The 22,219-nt window shown below is 36.3% G+C and overlaps 1 protein-coding gene across 1 annotated transcript; it reads left to right on the top strand.

Annotated features, from left to right (window-relative positions):
• Positions 1 to 2,731: 2,731 nt before the first annotated feature.
• Positions 2,732 to 3,673, top strand: LOC124236207 (olfactory receptor 4F6-like). Its single transcript, XM_046655022.1, has one exon. It carries the CDS (start codon positions 2,735 to 2,737, stop codon positions 3,671 to 3,673), a length of 939 nt encoding a protein of 312 aa, XP_046510978.1. The 5' UTR covers positions 2,732 to 2,734.
• The last annotated feature ends 18,546 nt before the right edge of the window (positions 3,674 to 22,219 follow it).

The following is a 22,219-nucleotide window of genomic DNA, read 5'->3' as shown; positions in this document are numbered from 1 at the left end:
TGGTTCCTAATTTTTTTTGTGCGTGTGTCTTTAGGGATGTGTTTATGAGTTTTTGTTTTCCTCTTGGAACTTTAGCTGTGGGAATCATTTGAGGCCTTGGATGAAGATCAAAATTCAAAATAGATACAAGTTTCTTTGCAAGCTCTCTGGGGCATGAGGTGGGTGGTTTACTCCTAGTTTACTTTTCAAAGAAGTAAGACATTTTGGAGTTCCAGATTCATTAGGGGAGATTTTTATATTAGATTTCCACTTTACCTGGACTCTGGGCTTTTGTTCTTGGTCCCTGCATCCTGCTAGGCCTTGAAAAACTAAGCTCAGAATCACTTGATTTGGGCTAAGGTCTTAAGAGCAAAAGTCAGTTTCACTGCTGTGCTTGTTTCTCTGAGGTCACACATTTACTGAGTTTTTAGCTAGAGTGTTTTTTATTTTCTTGCTATTTATTGATATGTTTAATAAGATGATAACTTTTGTTCAGTATTTTAAGTTTTCAGTGGAAGATTTGTTTAGATAGCTCTGCCATTTTGTCAGAAATGAAAGTCTCCGTCTTATTCTCTTGAATAAACATTTGTTTAAGGGTCAAATCCTATTCCTGGAAACTATATTATGACAACAATTTCTTTTAGAATCACAAATGTAGGGGATCAATGTGTTATTTTTGTGTTCTAAGGATCACTCCAGTGCACTAGATTCTTGAACATATGAGAACATATCTGGTTCTTGAACATATCATATCTTGAACAATAAGCAGTGATAAATATGCACATTTTATTTGTGCGTATGCTGACATCTATATTTCTAATTTCTATCATGTGTAAAACATGTATTCCTTACTTCTGTGAGCATTAGTTCTCTGATTGTACTCCAAAGCTAGTGTAAAGTTATCATTAAGACAGTAAAGCATCCCTTATTAAAATGAGGGCTAGTTCTACAACACTCCACTTTTGTTTTACCACATTTAGAAACTAACTCTTTAGAGGAAGATAACTAGGATTATAAGTGAATTGAGTCCAATATCATTTAAAGAGTTTTTGAAGGAACAGAAAAATAATTTGCTTATAATGACTTTGAATATATATGAAAGCTGTATTTAAATGCTTGAAAAGTTGGCATATAGAAGATGGATTTGATTAATTCTGTGTGACTTCAAAGGACAGAACTTGGACCAATGGTTAGAAATTAAAGAAAGTAGATTTCTTCTCACTATAGACAGAAGAGTTTTAGAATGATTGCAGATGTCCAACAATGGAGTAAGTTACATCAGAAGCTAGATTGTTCTCCATCAATGAAATTGTTCATGGAGAGTGTGAATGACCACTGGCAGAGAGTTCTACAGAGGGAGTTTCTGCTCTCTAAGAACCAACGATTCAGTGAAATTCTTGGTGATGCTCACTTCTATGAATTTCTGAACCTCACAGTTGACCCCTAATATGTTCCATTGTGTATTACTGTTTATTTTGATTTATTTCCTCAGATTTTAAGTCCATTGTGATTAGGAACCTTGCTTCATGTTTTTCTATTTCACACCAGACAATACTCTACCCAGAGTGGATACTGTTTTGAATATAATTGTTGATGTTTGTTCCATGTGTGGAAGTCTATTTGGAATATTTATAAGGTGATCTAAAATGAGTCTCACTTAATAGATTTCTGATGTTGTGTTCTAAACCACCACAGAGGTGCCCAAATTGTCCATAGACCAGTTCTGAAATCCCAGAGAGATCTCAAAATACCTGGAATGGGGGAAAGAAAGGACAGTCTCCCACATCTCTAGCGTTTTGAAGTCCTTGTGGGCTAGTATAAGCGACAATTTATTCCCATTTAATATGGTATTTATACCTTTGTTTTCCTTTTCATCCCAAAACTCGGTTGAAATTCTTTTTAATTTCTCACTTGGCTCCCTGATGTCAGAGGAGAACCCATGGTGAAATTCTAAACAGAATCAGTAATAACAAGGGAAGTTGGTGAAAGATGGAGCGAGATTCGGACCAGTATCAAATCTTTGTCAAAAGAGGTTCTAGTTAATTTTTGAGATTTGTACATTCTTTTAAATAGCCAGTACGGTGGCTTTGTGTTACGTCAACTTTTCTAGATTGAGCTAAATTCCCAAGAAATCCCATTTCTGTATGTTTCCAGCTAGAATGGGTTGCAAGAGACAATCTTTGGCAATATTTGGAGAATAGAAGTGAAACAGCAGCCATATTTGTAGCTCACACATTTTGTCATTTTTCTGTGTTTCCTCATTGGTGTGAGGCAGTGGCTGGGACTGCAAGTGCCGCACCTTCCTTGGATCCTTCTTTAGCTTCTCTGACTGATGGGCCAGGTGTGTATTTAGCTCTGTGGTGAAGGGCCCTGGCTTCTGCAGTGCACCCCTTCCATTAAAGTCAGAGATAATGAGCTCTCACACTGGTTTTAGTCTGTCCTTGCAGTCTTTAGCTCTTGCTTGTGTGTTCCAGTTTATTTTCATTCTTCTCCATCTTACATCCATCTTCCATTCCTGACTGCTTGTCCTGCAGACTTCAAGTTACAGCACCAGATGCAAAGACAACAGACTTATAGAGACTGCTGAATCCAACTTCCATTTTGAAAGTTCAAGTCACTGTCACAAATCTTCAAGTATACTATGTCCTAGTGGTTCTACTTCTCTAATGGAACCCTGACTGATACTGCCAGTAAGTCCAATTTCTTATTTTTCTTGTTCTTCTAGGCAAATTTGGAGCCCAAAGTGACTGAGACCATGGCGGGAAGAAATCATTCGGTGGTGTCTGAGATTGTGTTGGTGGGACTCACCAGTTCCTTGGAGATGCAACTAGCCCTCTTCCTAGTTTTCTCTGTGTTCTATGTAGCAGGTATTTTGGGAAACCTCCTCATTGTGCTCACAGTGATCTCTGACCCTCACTTGCACTCCCCCCTGTACTTCCTGCTGGCCAACCTCTCCTTTATTGACATGTTGGTTTCCTCCAATACAGCTCCCAAGATGATTTCTGATCTTTTCAAGGAGAGAAAAGTAATCTCCTTCCAAGGCTGCATTGTTCAGACGTTCTTTATTCACATTATGGGAGGAACTGAGATGGTTCTGCTCATTGCCATGGCCCTTGACCGTTATGTTGCTATACGTAGACCTCTCCACTACCTGAACATCATGAACTTCAGAACTTGTATTTTACTCTTGGTGGCTTCCTGGACCATTGGAATCATCCACTCTTTGATCCAACTTGTGTTTGTTGTAAACCTACCATTCTGTGGCCCCAATGATGTAGACAGCTTTTACTGTGATCTTCCTCGACTTATTAGTCTTGCCTGCACAGACACTTACAGATTGGAGCTGATGGTCACTGCCAATAGTGGTTTCATCTCCCTGGGAACTTTCTGCATTCTGATCATCTCCTATATCTTCATCTTGGTCATTGTTTGGCAACGTTCTTCAGATGGTTTGTCCAAGGCCCTCTCTACACTGTCAGCTCACATCACTGTGGTGGTCTTGTTTTTTGGCCCATGTATTTTTGTGTATTCCTGGCCATTTCCCACAGTGCCAGTGGATAAATTCCTTGCCATTTTTGATGTAATTATCACCCCATTTCTGAACCCCACCATCTACACTTTTAGGAACAAAGAGATGCAGGTGGCAATGAGGAGAATATTCAGTCAGGTGTTGAGTTTCAAGAAGTTGTTTTAAGTGATTTTGATATCAAGAAAGACAAACATCTCAAAGACTCGCTGCCCATGTTGCAGACACGAATCCAGCAAAACACAGCACCAGGGGATGCTTTTCTTTATACTTTAACTTCCAATGTCCAGGATTTTCTTAATGTCTTTTCTGCTCATAACCAAGGAGGATATGGTATTCTTCTTTCTTATGCAATGTGATGGAATAAAACGTATTAATATTTCCACAGTTTCCACATTTTCTTCCCCTTCCTTGATAAGAAGGATTGCAGACTGGCCTCTTATATCTCTTTTCCTATTCTGTGATCTGAGAAGGATCCTCCTTTTCAGATTGATTTTTGGAGTTTGTGATGCAGAATCAGTAAAAAAAGTCATTTGTAAATGTGACATAATTTGCAATTATTAGTTATAGATTTTTTTTGAGGTTTTGTAGTGAGACATGTATGGGAGCAGCTGTAATGTGAGAAGAAACAGATGAAAGATAAAAAGGGGATTTTAAAGAGATACTTTTGTCTATCTCTAACCCTTCAGTATATGTTGCCCCTTCAATAAATGAAAGCCAAGAACTAACTTATTTTGAATTATTTTTGATTTCTTTTATCACAATGGATCACGGGGTTATGGTTTCTTAAGCATTTCAACCACTGCATGTAGTAACTATGAATTAAAACTTATAATTACTCCACTTCTTTCAAAAGCTGTGTTCCTGTTCTCACAGGGGATTTGAACAATGGGGACCACGTAATGGACAAGGACAATGACCTATTTAATAATTCTGTCCCAAATAGTGCTAAGCCCTGTCAACAAGAGATTCCTCAGAGTTAGGCAAACTCTTTTCTTTTTCAGTGACACAGTTACAGGCACAGACTCTTTAGCTAGACTCCCTGACTTCAAAGCTTAGCTTTGCTTTTTACTAACACACAAATTGCTTAACCTCTTTATGTCTAAATTCGATCATCTGTAAAACAGAGATACATTGAAACATCTGAAATTTCTGATATTTGACTGTTTTTTGAATTAGAAAAATGGCTAAAAGTACCTTCTTCATATGGTTATAAGGATAAATTGAATTAATATTTGCAAAGTGCTTTAAACAATTCTTGGTCTATAGTGTTATATAAGTACCTGTTCAATAAAATGAAATGAAATATTAAAACCACTTCTCAGTTTTGATAACCTTCTTTCATGCTGTCTACAAATTATTTCTTTCCTGTTTAATCCCATTCATCAGACTTTGATGAACTTACTCTTTTCATAATTAGACTAGAGTATTTTAAATGATAAAATTTCTCAAATATAGAGACTTCAAAATGCCACAATTCAATTTACTTCCTATACTTTCTGCCTCTTATGTTCAAATGCTTTCTTATATGCTATGCCATAGTTCTATGAAGCTTGTTTTCATTATCTACAGTGCTTTTTATGTACTGGAGGAAGTTACCAAGCTGACTAGCTTCCAAAAATTAATCACATAAATAGAAATTCAATTAATCGAAAAAGATATTGAATGCTCACTGTGTTCTAAGTCCTGTGTCAGAAACTAGAAAATTGTGTTAGAAGTATACAATTCAGTTGTAGGAAGGGCAATGGTCTCTGAGGCAAAACAATCACTGCAGGTAAGTAAGAGATGTGGTAATGTGGGCAGACTCAAACAGGTCTGAGTAGAGGGGATTCATGGATTTGTGAACGTTATGGAATGGGACCAGAGACCACACTGACCAGTTTTCTGAGGTAAGTGGAGGCCCTGGGAGGGAGAGAAGCTTATAGAAAGCTCTGGAGGCTAAGGGCAGGTTGACACCACAGCATGATGGGGGATGGGTATCTATTCTACTTCATTGCCTAACCAGGTCCCCACAGCCTGGCCAGATCTGGCCCTGCCAACTTCATTGACCCTTTTTTGTTCTTAGCTGTTTTGGACTCTCTGTTACTTGAATACGCCAAGTTCATGGTCAGAGACCTGTAGGTGGCCCTTCCCTCCACCTGCAGAGAGCTTTCCCTGGGTATATGCAGAGCTGGCTCCTTATCATCATTCACGTTTCAGCTTGAACATCTCCACAAAAATGATTCCAAAAAGACTTCCTATCTAAAATAGTTTCCTGTTGCCTTCCTACTCCAGTCATTCTCTATCACATGAATTGTTTAATGTCTTCATAACTTTATCTCTCTTTGAAATATTGCTTTGTTAGTTATTTTTTGTTTCTCTCCATAGGTAAAAAAGTCCATAAAAGGGGACCACCTGGTGGCGCAGTGGTTAAGCTTGCACATTCTGCTTCAGCGGCCCAGGGTTTTCCTGTTTGCATCCCAGGTGCAGACGTAAGCAACGTTTATCAAGCCTGCTGTGTCCCCTCATATAAAGAAGAGGAAGATGGGCACAGATGTTAGCTCAGGGCCAGTCTTCCTCAGCTAAAAGAGGAGGATTGGCGGCAGATGTTAACTTAGGGCTAATCTCCCTCAAAAAAAAAAAGTCCATAAAATAGAAAACATGATTTTTTGTTCTTTGTACCTGGAGGAATGCCTGGTCTATAGCAGGAAGTCAATAATTACTTGTTTTTGTCCAAAGAGCAATGATAAATAAAAGCTGAGAAAGAAAATGAAACAACTCTTCTCTTCCAAATCACAAAGAATGGGAAAATCTAGTAGATTTAGCACAAATGTTAAAATAAACTTATTCAGGATAATAAACTGGTGGAGTTTAAAGTACATTTGTAGGTTGCATACAGATAAGTACAAGGAAGAAAAGAAAAAGAAAATCACCAAAAATCATTTCACTTAAATATAACTCAAAATGTTGGTATATTTCTTTTTGGATTTTCTGTTACGCATTTATAAGTTATGCAAATAAAGCTCCCATTGTTCTACAATCCATTTAATAATGTGACATGTAAGTCTTTTCATGCTGGTAAATGTACTTCTAACATGTAATTCTTGGTGGCTATGCGGTAATCCATTGTATGGATATAGCTATAATACTTGAGTCAATACTTCATTGCTGACATTTAATTATTTCCAATTTTTAGTTATCAATGGCTCTGCTATGAACATTCTTGACATATCTCCTATACATACATGGGTTTGATTACTTCCTCGTGACAACTTAATAGAAATGAAATTGCTGTGCCAAAAATGTGTTTGCAAGGCTTGATTACATATTGCAAAAGTGCCCTTTAGAATGGTCGGATTAATACTACTCAGCCATAAGAAATGATGAAATCCGGCCATTTGTGACAACATGGATGGACCTTGAGGGTATTATGCTGAGTGAAATAAGTCAGAGGGAGAAAGTCAAATACCGTATTATCTCACTCATAAGTAGAAGATAAAAACGACGACAAACAAACACTTAGCAACGGAGAATTGATTGGTGGTTACCATGAGGGAAGGTGGGGGAGGGCAAAAGGGGTGATTAGGCTCACATGTGAGGGGACTATAATTAGTTTTTGGGTGGTGAACATGATATAATCTATACATAATTTGGAATATATTATGTACATCCGAAAGCTATATAATGTTATAATCCAACGTTACTGCAATTAAAAAAAATAAATAAAATGGTCGGATCAACTTAAGATTCCATCACCAACAGTGAGTTAGAGTACTACCTGCCCTCATCTTTGCAAACAATGGATATGTAATTAATTTGAATCTTTGCAAATCAGAAAGATAAAAAATGTTGTCTATTGATGTAATTAAAAATTTTTCCTACTTTTTGTTATGAAATATTACATATTTACAAGATACATAACATATATTTGATTTGAAAAGCATACTGAGATAAATACCTGTGAGCTCACCTATCATTGCATCTACTCTCCCATCTCCTATCCCTTTACTCTGCCTCCCACACAGAAGTAATTGCTTTTCTGGATTTTTCGCTTATGTTTCTTTTGCTTTTTTAAAAAATAATATTATTAAAAAAGTATATATCCATGAACAATACGTTGTTTAATTTTGCTCATTTGTAAAGTTTGTATATGAAGTTTCATTCTGTGTGAATACTTTTGTTTGTATCTTTCCCTCAGTATTATGTTTCTAAAATTTGTTCATATTGTTGCGTGTAACTGCAATTTATTCACTCGTACTTCTTTTTAATATTCCATATGAGAATATACCACAATTTGTTTATTAATTCTCTTGTGATGGACATTCTACAGATTTTTTTCTAATAGAACAGTATACATTGTGTACATGTATCTTGATATACATATTACAGAGTTTTTTTTTTTTTTACGTATTCCTAGGATTATAATTTCTGGGACACAGGGAATGAGAATGTCCAACTTTATACAATAATATCAAGTTATATTCCAGAGAGGTTGCATTAATTTCTACTTCCAACAATTACTCCATTTTTGCCAACACTTTCCATTGTGAGATTCATTAATTTTCCCAACCTAATGAATATAGAATGATATCTCATCGTGGTCTTAATTTCCATTTTCATCATTATTAATAAATCTTTCCTTCATTAAGAATGATGTTTGCTGTACACTTTTGGTATACATTTTCAGATTAAGGAAATTTCCTTGTATACCTTATTAGCTATTTTTTTTCTTTTAAATCATGAACGGGTCGTAAATTTTATCAAACGCTTTTTGTTTGCATCTAAGACATGATCAATTTTTCTCTTTAATCTGTTAGTTTGGTTACTTACATTAATATATTTTCTAATTTTAAGTCAATCTTATTCTCCTAAGATAAATCCAACTTCTAAATGATGTATATTCTTTCTTATACACTACTGAAGAAAGTTTGCAATTTTCTTTTCAGTTTTTGTATCTATGCTTATGATTAAGATTGGCCTCTGACTTCTCTCTCTCATGCTTCTTTGACTAGTTTTGATATGTTTATACTAGTCTTGTAGAATAATTGGAGAAATATTCCCTCTGTTTTGTTATCAAGAAGAGTTTGTATATGATTCGAATTATCTACTTTTCCAAAGTTTAGAAGAACTGCTTGCTTAGTAAAACTACCTGAGTTCAGTTTGCTTTTTGGCAAAGTATTCAGTTTTTTCTAAAGATATAAGACTTTTCAGGTCTCCTCTTATTTTCTTGAATATGTTCTAAGTTGCATGTGTATTTAAATAATTTGCTATTTGATATTTTCAGTTTTAAAATTTATTAGCATAAGGTTTTTTAAATAGTAGTTTTATTCTTATTATTTTTAAAAGACATATCTATATCATGTAGATATGTTCCCTTCTTTGTTCTCTCTCTGTCTCTGTCTTTCTCATGTGTGCAATTTTATGAGTCTGAATATATGCAAACACTCATGATGCCATCACCACAATCAAAGTAATAGACATATGCAATGCCTCCCAAAGTTTACTGTTTCCCTTTTTTTCTTTTGTGGTAATAACACTTGACATGAGATATACTGTCCTAACAAATTTTGAAGCATACAACACCACATTGTTAAATTTAGGCACTATGTTGTACAGCAGATCTCTAGAACTTATTGATTTAGCATAACTAAAATTTTATGCCCACTGAAAAACAACTCCCTATTTCTAATCCCCTGGCAACCAGTATTGTATTCTCTACTTCTATAAATTTGACTACTGTAGATACCTCATATAAGTGGAATCATGCAGTATTTGTCCTTCTGTGAATGGCTTATTTCACTTAGCAAAATGTCCTCCAGGTTCATTCTTGTTGTCACAAATGGCAGGATTTCTTTCTTTTTTTAAGGCTAAATCATATTCCACTGAATGTAAATACCACCATATTTTCTTTATCCACTCATCTGATGATGGACACCTGAGCTACTTCCATATCTTGGTTATTGTAAATAATGCCATAATGAACATAGAAGTGTAGCTATCTCTTCAAGATACTGATATGGTAGTTCTTTTTCAAATTTTTTGAGGAAGGCCCATATTATTTTACGTAATGACTCTACCAATTTACACTCCCACCTACAATATACCAGAGTTCCAATTTCTCCATATTCTCACCAATACTTTTTATCTCTCTCTCTCACTCTTTTTTTTTTTTTTTTGGTAACAGCCATCCTAAAAGGTGTGAGGTGATTTCTCACTGTAGTTTTGATTTCCATTTGTCTGAAAATTAATGATGTTGAGGATCTTTTCAAATACATATTGACCATTTGTATGATCTTGAGAAAGAAGAAAAAAGCTAGAGGCAACACACTTCCTGATTTCAATATTACAAAGCCACAGTAATTAAAACAGCATGGTATTGTTACAGACACAGAACAATGGAACAGAATAGAGAACCTAGAAATAAATCCATGCATATGCAGTCAACTGATGTTTGAAAAAAGTGCCAAGAATACACAATGGGGAAAGGATAGTCTCTTTAACAAATTGTGTTGGGAAAACTAGATATCCACCCACAAAAAAATGAAATTGGATCCCTAACTTACACCATACACAAAAATCAACTCAAAATGAGTAAATGCTTAAATGTAAGACCTGAAACTATAAAACTCTTGGGAGAAAACATAGGGAAAATCTTGACGTTGGTCTTGGCAATGATTTCTTGGCCATAACACCAAAAGCACAGGTAGCAAAAGTAAAACCAAAAAAGTAGGACTACATCAAGCTAAAAAGTTTCTGCACTGCAAAGGAAACAATTAACAAAGTGGAAAGGCAACATATGAAATGGGAGAAAATATTTGCAAGCTACATATCTGATAAGAGGTTAATTTTATATATATATGGAACTCAAACAACTCAATAGCAAAAAAATAAATAACCCAATTAAAAAATGGGCAAAGGCCTTGAACAGACATGTCTTCATAAAAGACATACAAATACATAATTTTATTTTGCTTGACCAAGTTAACAAGAAGTTTGTTTAGTTGGTTTTTTCAAAGAACTTCTGGCTTTGTTGGTCTTCTCTAGTTTATATTTATTTTCAGGATCTTTAATTTCTTTGCTTTTCTATTTTACTTTCTCTGAATTTATTCTATTACTTTTCTAACTTCTTATGTTGGAAATTTAGATATGTGCCTTTTTGACTTTCTTCTTTTGTCATATATGCATTTCCATTGAAGTACATGTAGGCTTTCATACCCTACAAGTTCAGTTCTAAGTATTTTAAAACTCCAACAAATTTTTCATTGAAAGAAAAATTATTTAGAAGTTTTAAAATTTGAAAGTGTATGAGAATTAGGAAAAAACTCTCTTATAAACTTGTAAATTGATAGTATTGTGGTCAGAGAGTTAGGTCTACCTGATATTGACTCTTTGAAATATATTAAGACTTACATTCTCTTTCTTGGTCAGTTTTTGTAATTGCTCCATGTGTCTTTGAAAAACACATATAACATGCATAATATTAATATAACATTAATATTTTCTAAAGCTAATACGAGATCAGAATTAACAGAAGTATGATCTACAAGATTCAGGAAATAATTATACTATATTTATAATTAGACTCATTAAGGTTTTATAACAAAGATTCATTAGGACACTAAGGAAATGGAAATGATGGGTATATAATGAAGAGGATCATTAGAACTGCTACTATGTTAAAAAGAGTTGAGAAAAGAGATACCATTAATAATAAAAAATTTTAATTTATTCTGAATATCGTAAGATTAAGGAGAAGTGTAATAGTGTTTTAAAAAATTATATGGCTGATAAGAAATGATGAAATCTGGCCATTTTGACAACATGGAGAGATTTTGAGGGTATTATGCTACGTGAAATAAGGCAGAGGGAGAAAGTCAAATACCATATGATCTCATTCATAAGTAGAAGATAAAAACAATGACAAACAAACACATAGAAACAGATTGGATTGGTGGTTATCACAGGGGAAGGAGGGAGGGAGGAGGGTGAAAGGAGAGATTAGGCATGTGTGTGGTGATGGATGGTAATTAGTCTTTGGGGGGTGAACATGATGTAATCTACACAGATGTCAAAATATAATGATGTACACCTGAAGTTTATATAATGTTATAACCTATGTTATTTCAATAAAAAAAAGAAACTTTAAAAAAACAAAAAATTATATGGCTGAGTCATTGACCAGTAGATTTAGTTGATGGCTCCTTTGGCATTTTTCACGTGTATAAAAGATCAATTTGTTGTTAGTACCCTGGAGTCGATTCTGACTGCTAGTGACCCTGTGTACAGCAGAGTTGGACATTGCTCTGTCTTTTTGCTCCATCCTCTCATCTTCCGGTGCTACAGCAGACAATGTTCTACTGCCAACATTTTTGGAAGTGGATAGCCAGGACCTTCTTCCTAGTCTGTCTTAGTCTGGAACCTCTGCTGAAACCTTTCCACCATAGGTGACTTTTCTGGTACTTGAAATATCAGCGGCATAGCTTTCAGTATCACAGGAACACACAGCTGCCACAGTATGACAATCAACAGATGGGTGGTGTGGTTCCCTGAGTAGGAAAGGAGCCCAGGGGCCGGTGGTGAGTGTGCCAAATCTTACCCACTAGACCACCAGGACTGGCTATAGATCAATATCTGGTGGATAATAATAATTTTAATTTCAATTTCTACTGAGGATTCAGCAGAAGTAAATGGTTCTAAGTAGTCATCTTGAGTAAATTATGTCTGAGAGTTTGGAAAGGAAGTAAGATAATGATTTATGAAACCCGCAACAGGTTGCTCAAAGCAAGTTTTAGAATTTGCACATTTGCACATATTTAAAGTTTAGTTGTGCATTGTGTATTTAGGCATCATTCGCCCTTTGGCCTCTAAGCTACAAGGATTTAAGTCATTCTCTATGTTAATGATTCTATTTAGAATTCTTATTTGAAGAGTTATTTTCTTTAGGACCAGCCTGTAGAATAGACATTACCAATAGAGAGATGACAAAGTCTTTGCACATCCCACTATCTACAATACTTCTCAGAATGTAGGCAACGGTGAACAGTATGAAATGATACAGAGAGATCATAAGCATGAAGATTTAGCTACTCTGAGGACTTTGGTGATCTTCACGAGACTATTTCCAAGAAGGTGGAGGAGACAATTGTCAGACTGCAAGGAGTTAAGGAGGAAATTGTTGATGGGCATATAGTTTTAAAGAGGAATAAGTATTTCCTGAAGGTAGGAGCATAGAGGGAGATCATGCTGGAAAGATAGTTTGGAATCAAACTAAAGTAGCACATTCTAAATGAGGAATTTGTACCTTCAGAGGCCATGAAATCCACTGAACAGTTTTTGGTGGTGCTACTTAGATAATCAAAGTGCTACTTAGTAAGAGTAATTTGATGGCCATGTTTAGGTTGGATGGGCAGAGATCAGTTGTCCTGTGTTGCAGAATTTCACTAAAGATTAGTGAAAGCAAATGGAAGATTTGAGAAGAGCAGGATGGATGAGATGCTTGCAGTATTATACATAACAGATCTGGAGGAAAAGTTGCATTGGAGAATAAAGAGATGATTATGAGGTGTTTTTTTTGTTTTTGTTTTTTTTTTTTGGTGAGGAAGATTAGCCCTGAGTAGCATCTGTTGCCAATCTTCCTCTTTTTGCTTGAGGAAGATTGTCACTGCGCTAACATCTGTGCCAATCTTCCTCTATTTTGTATGTGGGATGCCACCACAGCGTGGCTTGATGAGCAGTATGTAGCTCTGTGCCTGGGATCCAAACCGGTGAACCCTGGGCTGCTGAAGTGGGGCACGCAAACTTAACCACTATGCCACCAGGCTGCACCCCTGAGATGAGTACAAATTTTTTTGTAGTCATGTGAAATTTCACATACACAAGATTAAGACCAAGCATTTGGTGATACTATTTAGGAGGCTAAGGGAAATATGACTATGTCATTTAGGATAGAATTAGAGGATTAACAATATACATACTCACATTCAACTAGCATTTAAATGCTCTTGAAAATGCTAGACACTTTCATATATATTGCCTTTCATGCAGTGGTCTAGCTTTTCTAGGGTACAATTTGAATACAAAGAAAGCCCATTAGGAGGAGAGAACAAGGCAAGATCTTAAATAATGTTATTATTTACATAGTGAATGAAGGATGAATAACCAGGGAATGATAAAAGGAGGAGTCTGAGAATTAGATTTACCAGGAGAGTTTAGTGCCACTAAAGTTGTTTATAATAATATCATTATAGCTAAGAACTGTTGACTTTTTGCTGTGTGTCAAATACTGTTCTAAGCTCTTTAATCACAGCATTTTTTAAGGCCAGAACTATTACTACTCTAATTTAACAGATGTGTAAACTTTGACAGTAAGATTAAGTAATTTATCTAAGGTCAGGGTAACTGGTAGTTGAGACAAGTTTAAACCCAGCAGTCTGACTTGTGATTCTTCATGTTTAGCCAATATTTTACATTCGTCTCTTCAGAACATAAAACATTAGAAGGACAGTGAATAAACCAATTTGAATAAACTACCTGATACTCAAATTTGGATATTTGGAAAGATAAACATCATTGGATTTTTATTTTAAATTCTAGTTCTTTGTTACCTTGTAGAGAAAATTTCCCTTATCTTCAAGATCAGCCTTCATTGTGACAGAAAATATTTGGGATGAGATTAATCCTAAATTTGGAGCCTTGAAAAATTAAACTCTCAAGTCAGCTTTTCTTTAATTACTTCATCACAAAGCAATAAATAAGAATATTGTTACTGAGAGTTATAGTTTACTTCAAACCCCAATGCCCTGATATTTATTTATTTCACAGATTTTTAGGCACCTTTCTGTTGTCAAGTTATTACTCTAACAACACTTAACACAGAGTCTAACACTGTGTATTACTGGCTTTTACACCCCTGGAAAATTAGAGAATGAAAACTTTATTAGACTAGACTGGATGTATTGAATGAATCTCAGAGTCAGATGATTGATATAGATGATTTCTGAAGGTTCATCTCAAGTATTATAATTTTATGTGTAAAATATATTAAGTATATGTGGTATTAGTCTGATGTTGGATACAGGGTTGCTGGAAGAAGCAGATGCTAATTTCAATTAAAAATAATAATAACATGTAAAAGGATTCATGAACAACATAAACAAAACCCTTAGGAGCTGAACAATTAAGATGAATTTAAACAGAGAATCATTATTCTTGAAATCCAAATTTGAGGCTTGAAGACTAAGATATCTTAAGCACATACAATGTAGATGGAAATCATGAAGGGAAACAAAACAGGGAGGATAGATTCAGGAGGCATAATATGTAGAACAAATAGAAGTTCCAGAAGGATAAAAAGGAACGGATTTAATTTAAGTGGCGAGAGGAGGTGAGAAGATGGGGGAGAAAAGTATTTTAAAGGTCTCATCTCAATGGGTGTTGCGGGAAAGTAGGAAACTTGGCGAGTACGCCCTGAGAGGCAGGTATTATACAGACTTACCTTCTCCTACTGTGGTTAAACAGCCAGTATGAATACAAATGTGTTTCAAGTAGCTTAAGAAACTCAGATGCATATGAACGCTTGAGGACAAAGCTTCCTTCTTCATTCAGTTAGATCTTCCTAGGTGCTGAGACTAGAACATGGGGCATCCAGGAAGGGACTAAGGTGTCTCCTACAGTCAGAGTCATGAGAAAAACGCAAGTGTTCTTTACATACTGATACAGCCCAGAGTAGCCACACCAGTTCTACCACTTAGTTTTGTAACATGTGTCTCTTTTCTTAGTCTCGATTTCCTTCTCTGTAAAAAGGAGCGAATAAAACCAACTTTTTTGGCTTTTGTAAACATCAAACAAGATAGTGTATGTAAAGGAGTTCTTGTGGTGTCTTGCACATGGTAGCCACTGTTTTTGTTTTGTTTTTGGTTGTTATCATTTCCATAGATAGCTCATTGACCACTGCTCCAGACTGGGAGATATTCCCTGATTATGTCTCAGTAATTCTTTAAGCTCTTATATGAAGCTGTATATGCAAATAAATTATATCCATATCTTACTTTTTTTCTTTTTACTTTTTTTTTGAGGAATATTAGCCCTGAGCTAAGATCTGCTGCCAATCCTCCTCTTTTTGCTGAGGAAGACTGGCCCTGAGCTAACGTCTGTGCCCATCTTCCTCTACTGTTTTACATGTGAGACTCCTGCCACAGCATGGTTTGCCAAGCGGTGCCATATCTGCACCTGGGATCCGAACCAGCAAACCCTGTGCCTCTGAAGCAGAACGTGCGAACTTAACTGCTGTGCCACCAGGCCGGCCCCTATATTCTTATCCTTATTTTACACATGAGAAAACTGAGGCACAGAAAGATTTAGTAACTAGCCCAGGGACACACAGTTGGTAAGTGGTACAGCTGGGTTGTAAATCCAAGAAGCTTCTGCTCCGGCATCTCTGCTTTTAATCATCGTACTCACTGCCTCCCAAGTTGGTGGATCCCCCTTACTGGTACTTCTGAAATCTGAAAGTATTTTTTATGTCTCTACTTAATAACAAATGTAAACAAATTTAACAAATGTAAAACACACATCAATTCAATAAAATATAGTGCAGTTCAATATTTATGTTCTGTCATTTTAATCTATCATTATAATATCCACCTATTTACTATCAAAGGGCGATTTATTCAGAGTTGATTTATATAATAAAATCACTTTATAATTTTCTCATATTCAAATACAATTGTGCGTGAGTGGAGAGCACTGTACCACCTACACCTTGGAGATATTTAGTCTGTGATAGTCAGATTATTTGAGGAGAAAATGGAATGCTGAGTGGACACCTCTTGGGGATCCTTCATTTTCTTAGAACCAGAGAGTTTGCATTAGTCCAGGAAAAGATGAGCTAATTTTAATAAGACTATTTGATTGACAGCTGGAAATGACTGGGCAAATGATACACTGCTTCCTGATTCCACACCATGAGGCCCCTCCAACGTACCCCAGCAAGAGCTTAAAGAAAAAAAAATGCACACTAACCTTTAAGAACAGCTCTTTCTGGCACACACAAAACTCTCTTTCCTTAGTTAATATATTTAACCAGTAGGAGGCATTTTGAGATGGTTTCTGCATCACCTAAGTAGGTATCAAAATAAACAAGTGTCTCTATTTCAACAGTTAGTGGACAGAAACTTATTTTTATTTCTTTTGTCCCCAACTTTATTGAGGTATGATTGACAAATAAAGATTATATATATTAGGTTGTACACGTGATGCTTTGATCTACATATACATTGTGAAATGATTACACAATCAAGCTAATTAACATATCCATCACCTCACATACTTACCTCCCTCATTTTTTTTTGTGGTAAGAGCACTTGAGATCTACCCTCTTAGCAAATTTCCAGTATACACTATGATTCACTATAGCCACCACGCTTTATACTAGAGCTTCGGAATTATCCATCATGTAACTGAAAGTTTGTATCCTTTACTAGGATCTCTCCTTTACTCCACTCCCCAGCCCCTAGTAACAACTATTCTATTCTCTGTTACTTCTATTTTTAGATTCTGCCTACTAGTGAGATCATTCAGTATTGGTCTTTCTGACATTTCGCTTAGCTTAATCTCTTCCAGGTTCATCCATGTTGTCATTAATGGCAGGATTTTTTTATTTGTTAAGGCTGAATAGTGTTCCATGGCTTCTACATATAACATTTTCTTTACCCATTCATCTGTTGATGAATTTAGGTTATTGCTGTATCTTGCTTAATGTGAATAATGCTGTAATGAACATGGGAGTGCAGATAGTCTTTGAGATAATGATTTTTTTCCATTGGATAAACATCCAGAAATGGGTTTGCTGGATCATATAGTAGTTCTATTTTTAAGTTTTTCAGAAACCTCCATACTGTTTTCTGTAGTGTCTGCAAAATTTACACTCCCACCAGCAGTGTACAAGTGTTCCCTTTTCTCCATGTCCTCACCAACACTTGTTATCTTTTCAGTTTTTGATAATAGTTGTTCTAATATGTGTGAGGTGATATCTCATTGTGGTTTTGATTTGCATTTCCCAGATGATTAGTGATGTTGAGCAACTTTTCACATACCTATTAGCCATTTGAATGTCTTTGGAGAAATGTCTATTAAAATCCTTTGCCCATTTTTTAATCTTTTTTTTTACCATTGAGTTCCTTTTATATTTTGGATATTAACCCCTTATCAGATATGTGGTTTGGAAATATTTTTCTCATTTTGTAGGCTGCCTTTTCGTTGTGTTGATTGTTTCCTTTGCTATACAGAAACTTTTCAGTTTGATGCAGTCCCAATTGCTTATATTTCCCGTTGTTGCCTGTGCTTTGGTGTCAAATCCAAAAAATCATTGCCATGACCAATGTCAAGGAAGTTTCCCCTATTTTTTTTCTAGGAGTTTTATAGTTTCAAGTCTTACGTTTAAGTCCTTAATCCATTTTGAGTTGATTATTGTGTATAATGTACGGTAAGGGTCTGACCTCTGAGTGGTCCACATACTGCAGCCTGAAACACTGGGGACTGTTGGCCCTGTGCTTCTTTTATGCTCCTCCTCATAGCCTCTTCTGTGGGAAGGGATTCCCACAGATGAGATTTATGCTCTATTTCACAAGTCTTTCCTTGTGTCACAGCCCTATTGTTTCCAGAGAGCACAGGGAGATGCAGGAAGGAGTAGAGAGGCTGTGTTGGAGGGTGCTCATGCACACCCTCACTCTGTACTTGGAGTTACTGCCTACTCTAACACCAGGCCTTGCTGCTTTGTCTGCCCTATTCTGCCAGATATCTCTGTTTTCGTAGTGACTTTCAGATGCATCAGACCACCCTTCTTTGGACACCTCATGTTCACCAGACAGTTCTGTATATATCTCATCTCATTTGTTGATGGTGACAAGCTTCTTTCTCTGAGGACCTGTAGGCTCCTTTCAAATCAAGTAATGTGACTCTGTCTCTGCCTCAGTGTTCTTCAATCTTCTTTGACAGTTAGGAGGCTGGTCTGTCCTGGGCACAGAAGACTCTAGAAGGTCATGTGGCATAACCTAGTCTCATATATATTATCAGGATCTAAACACATTAAGAAAACTAAAATAAATTATTACAAATCTGGGGGCCAGGCCTGTGGCCGAGTGTTTAAGTTCTCGTGCTCCACTGCGGTGGCCCAGGGTTTTGCTGGTTCGGATCCTGGGCGTGCACATGGCACCGCTGGTCAGGCCATGCTGGGGCGGCTTCCCACGTGCCACAACTAGAAGGACCCACAACTAAAATATACAACTATGTACTGGGGTGATTTGGGGTGAAAAAGCAGAAAGAAAAAACAAAGATTGGCAACAGTTGTTAGGTCAGGTGCCAATCTTTTAAAAAAAATTATTACAAATCTTTTGAATCTAAGGCAAGATCAGGAATGGAAGAGAGCTGATGCTTTTTTGAGTTAGTGAAAGTTGGAGCAACAGCACCTTAGAGCCCTATAGGACACATACCAGGTCCCTATATTAAAGTTATGTCTAACTGAGATGTAGCCACACAACACAATCAGAATGGGCATTACGGAGTCTGTAGTTGATTGAAAAACATGTCTACAATATTTTGCACCTATTAGTAAGAGGTGGAGTCTATTTCCCCAACCTTAAATCTGGCCTGATCTTTTCCTTGCTTTGCTCAATGGAATGTGGCAAAGATGATGTTGCATGAATTCTAGAACTTAGGCATATTTTGCTTTGTAGCTTCTGCCTTTGTTCTCTTGTAATGTTCCCCACCATCCTGTGTGGAAGCTTGGGCAAGACTACTGAATGAGAAAAGATTCCTTGGAGAGAGAAGCCCAGCTGGTAGCCAGCATTAAGATCCTAGATATTTGAATGAGGCCGTCTTAAACCCTCCAATCCCAGTCAAGCTGTCAGATAACACATAACTAGCAGAAGGAATGGCTAGCTGAGCTTAGCCCTAATTCCAGATTTGTGAGCAAGTAAAATGTTATTGATTTAAGCTACTTTGTTATACAGCAATGGATAACCGATATAAGGTATTCTGTATAATTATTGTTCATCAATGGCCTTTTCACTGAATCTCTGCATAGTTTTGATGTAAAGATATAAAATATAAACAGAGGATGTTTTCTGTTGTGTTGATGTCTCTTTTTAAGAGGCTGACTCATGAGAGATTGAATTGTTAGTGATATCCCCGCTCTACCAGCATTTTGAGTTCATCCCTTTATCTTCACATCACACACATAATAAAGAACTAACTAACTGTTGATGGACCATCCGTATCTGTTATTACCTCGAATTTAGTTATCCTTCTAATGGGACATGGGTCACATTCTACTGCCACATTGGAGGCCAGTTTTTCTTCCTCTTTCTCTCCCTCTCTTCATTTTATAGAGATGATAGGCATTATTTTCACTTGTTTGAAGGTATATGTTTTGATTCCTATAGAGTTTCTTCCTTTAGAAATAAGCAAAACAAGCAGATAAAAAGATAAAAATCTGTAATTTTCCAAAAATTCCCTAGTCTCCCTTCTTCCTTCCCCTCAAGTGACCCAGTAACAACGTTCCCATTTTGCTGCTGTGGCCTGATTTCTGTGGTCCTAGGAAACAATTCCCTTGGCTAAACGCACTCAGGATGGCAATCTCAGGTCTCTACAGCAGCATTTAAGTAGCTTTTCAGTGCTGCTAATTAGCTGCTTTTCCTGCTATGGTGGTATTACATATGGCATTTTTTCCCAGGCGTTGATAACATTTCAATGGCAGAGCTCTGTATTCTGTGGTTCTCTAACTCCAACATCATTTGGACATTGGTCCAGGTAGGTTAAATGAATGGAAATGGTCTTTGATGTAGATCAGAACTTGAAGTGGAAATTTACACAGAGGGGGAGAAATCTGATTAACCAGAAGAAATTACTCAATTTTGTTACTTAATAAGGAGATTGCAGCAGATAAACTCACAATCAAAATATAAAAGACAGAAGAATGAGTGGAGTCAAATCATGACTTCATGGTCTGTATTACACAAGTTATTCTAGTGACATTTGCAAAGATGTCTTGGATGTTGGTCTCTAGGCAAAGAATAAAGCAGGAGCAGAAGATTTGAGTCCAGTGGGAGTAAAATGTATAGAATTTTAGACAATGTTGAAAAAAATAGCTTTATGTATTATGGCTGCCTGGGTCACAGACTGGATGCAAATGCTGGACCATCACCACAATAGTAGTGTGGTGTAGTGGAAATAACCTGGATTGCCTGGAAGCCAAGGGCCAAATACATTAATGTTGGATTTACTATCAACTCATTCCTTAGATTCAGCAAAGCTATTTATCCTCTCTGTACCTTGGTCTTCTTAATTCCAAAAGAAAAGGATTTTACAGTCATTCACAAACTTTCATTTAGGTCCCAGAAACAACAGCCTTCTACACAGCTTGCTGCATTGATAGCAGTAAAGATAACCATTTCAGGAGCATGAATCTCTAGCGCCCATTCCTGTACACCTTCCTACAATACTGAATAGTGTCCTGAGCTGTTTTACCCATCTCAGGAATAGCAGACCAGTGGGACATCTCCAGGATGACCAGATTGAGATGTTTCTCTGCACATTTTATTATATTCCAATAATTCTGATTTCAACTCAACCTTTGGTAATTTGAGACTGAGCTTAGGAAGGAGAGGAGTTAAAATCTCTATCTGAGTGACCATAAACATTGATCTACTACTAAAAACTCCCTCTAAAATTGTCAGCTGCTTGAATTGGTGGTAAGCTCATATTATTTATAATGTTTCTTATTTGTGTTGGCCAGCACAAGGATGAGCAGATCTGAATAGAGAAGAGAGTCAACTGGGCAGGAGATGATCTCTGAGGAATCTCTCATTTCATGTATTTTATTTTCTTATATTTTAGTAGTGGGAGTGTGGGCAGAGGTCAGTGCTCTATGTGAAACAAAATCGTGGGATTCAGGACAGTACAAGGCACACCAGGATTTAGTTGCTGATCACTATGGATAACCTGCTTTCCTTTAGCAGAAGTGAGGTAAGTGGACAGGTTCAATCTGTTTCACTGAAAAGATCAAATTTAAACTACTATTCTGCCCTTGTTTAAAAGGGAAATTATTTAGTGGAGACAGATACAAAGTATGGCACCTAGAGACCTCAGATTTTCAGTATACACAGAACATGAAAGACTGGCTAGGAAGCAGTGCCGCCAACAATGAGTGTATAATCCTCTTCTCCAATTTATGACTAACACTAGGAATTATCTAACTTTTTAAATCTTTTCTAATCTGATATTAAAAAATATGATCCACTTTTTGGAAGATAAAATAGGGTCTTGTGTAAAAATTAAAAAGTTTTTGGGCTTGAGTGGGAATTGGAAGCATTGATAGAGGAACTTTTAGCTTCCAGGGGAGTAATTTAGAATTCAATTATTTGCTTGATACATTGCATTGTTGGGGAGGTTGCTGATGATAATCTCTGTGAAAGGAACCAAATTGATTCCAAGCTGAGTTACTTTTATGAATGTTAATATCATTTATATCATTATCAAGAAAATGTCTAAAAAAGACACTTTAAAATCATATTTAAAAGACTTCATAGTGACAGAGAATTAGATAGTGGTCCTTTGTTAGAACACTTACATAACACTATTACTATTAGTGGTGTGGTCTGGTTACCACAAATTAAGAAATATGTATCTTTAACTAAAGTATGTAAAATATGTAAAGAGTATCAGGGAGGACCTCATGGA

Source organism: Equus quagga, chromosome 2 (assembly GCF_021613505.1).
Source record: "Equus quagga isolate Etosha38 chromosome 2, UCLA_HA_Equagga_1.0, whole genome shotgun sequence".
NCBI lineage: Eukaryota > Metazoa > Chordata > Mammalia > Perissodactyla > Equidae > Equus > Equus quagga.
This window is presented reverse-complemented; position numbering and strand designations above follow the sequence as displayed.

What these genes read in the sequence shown, in the direction of transcription:
- LOC124236207 (XM_046655022.1), top strand. Translation starts at nt 2,735, where the DNA reads ATGGCGGGAAGAAATCATTCGGTGGTGTCTGAGATTGTGTTGGTGGGA.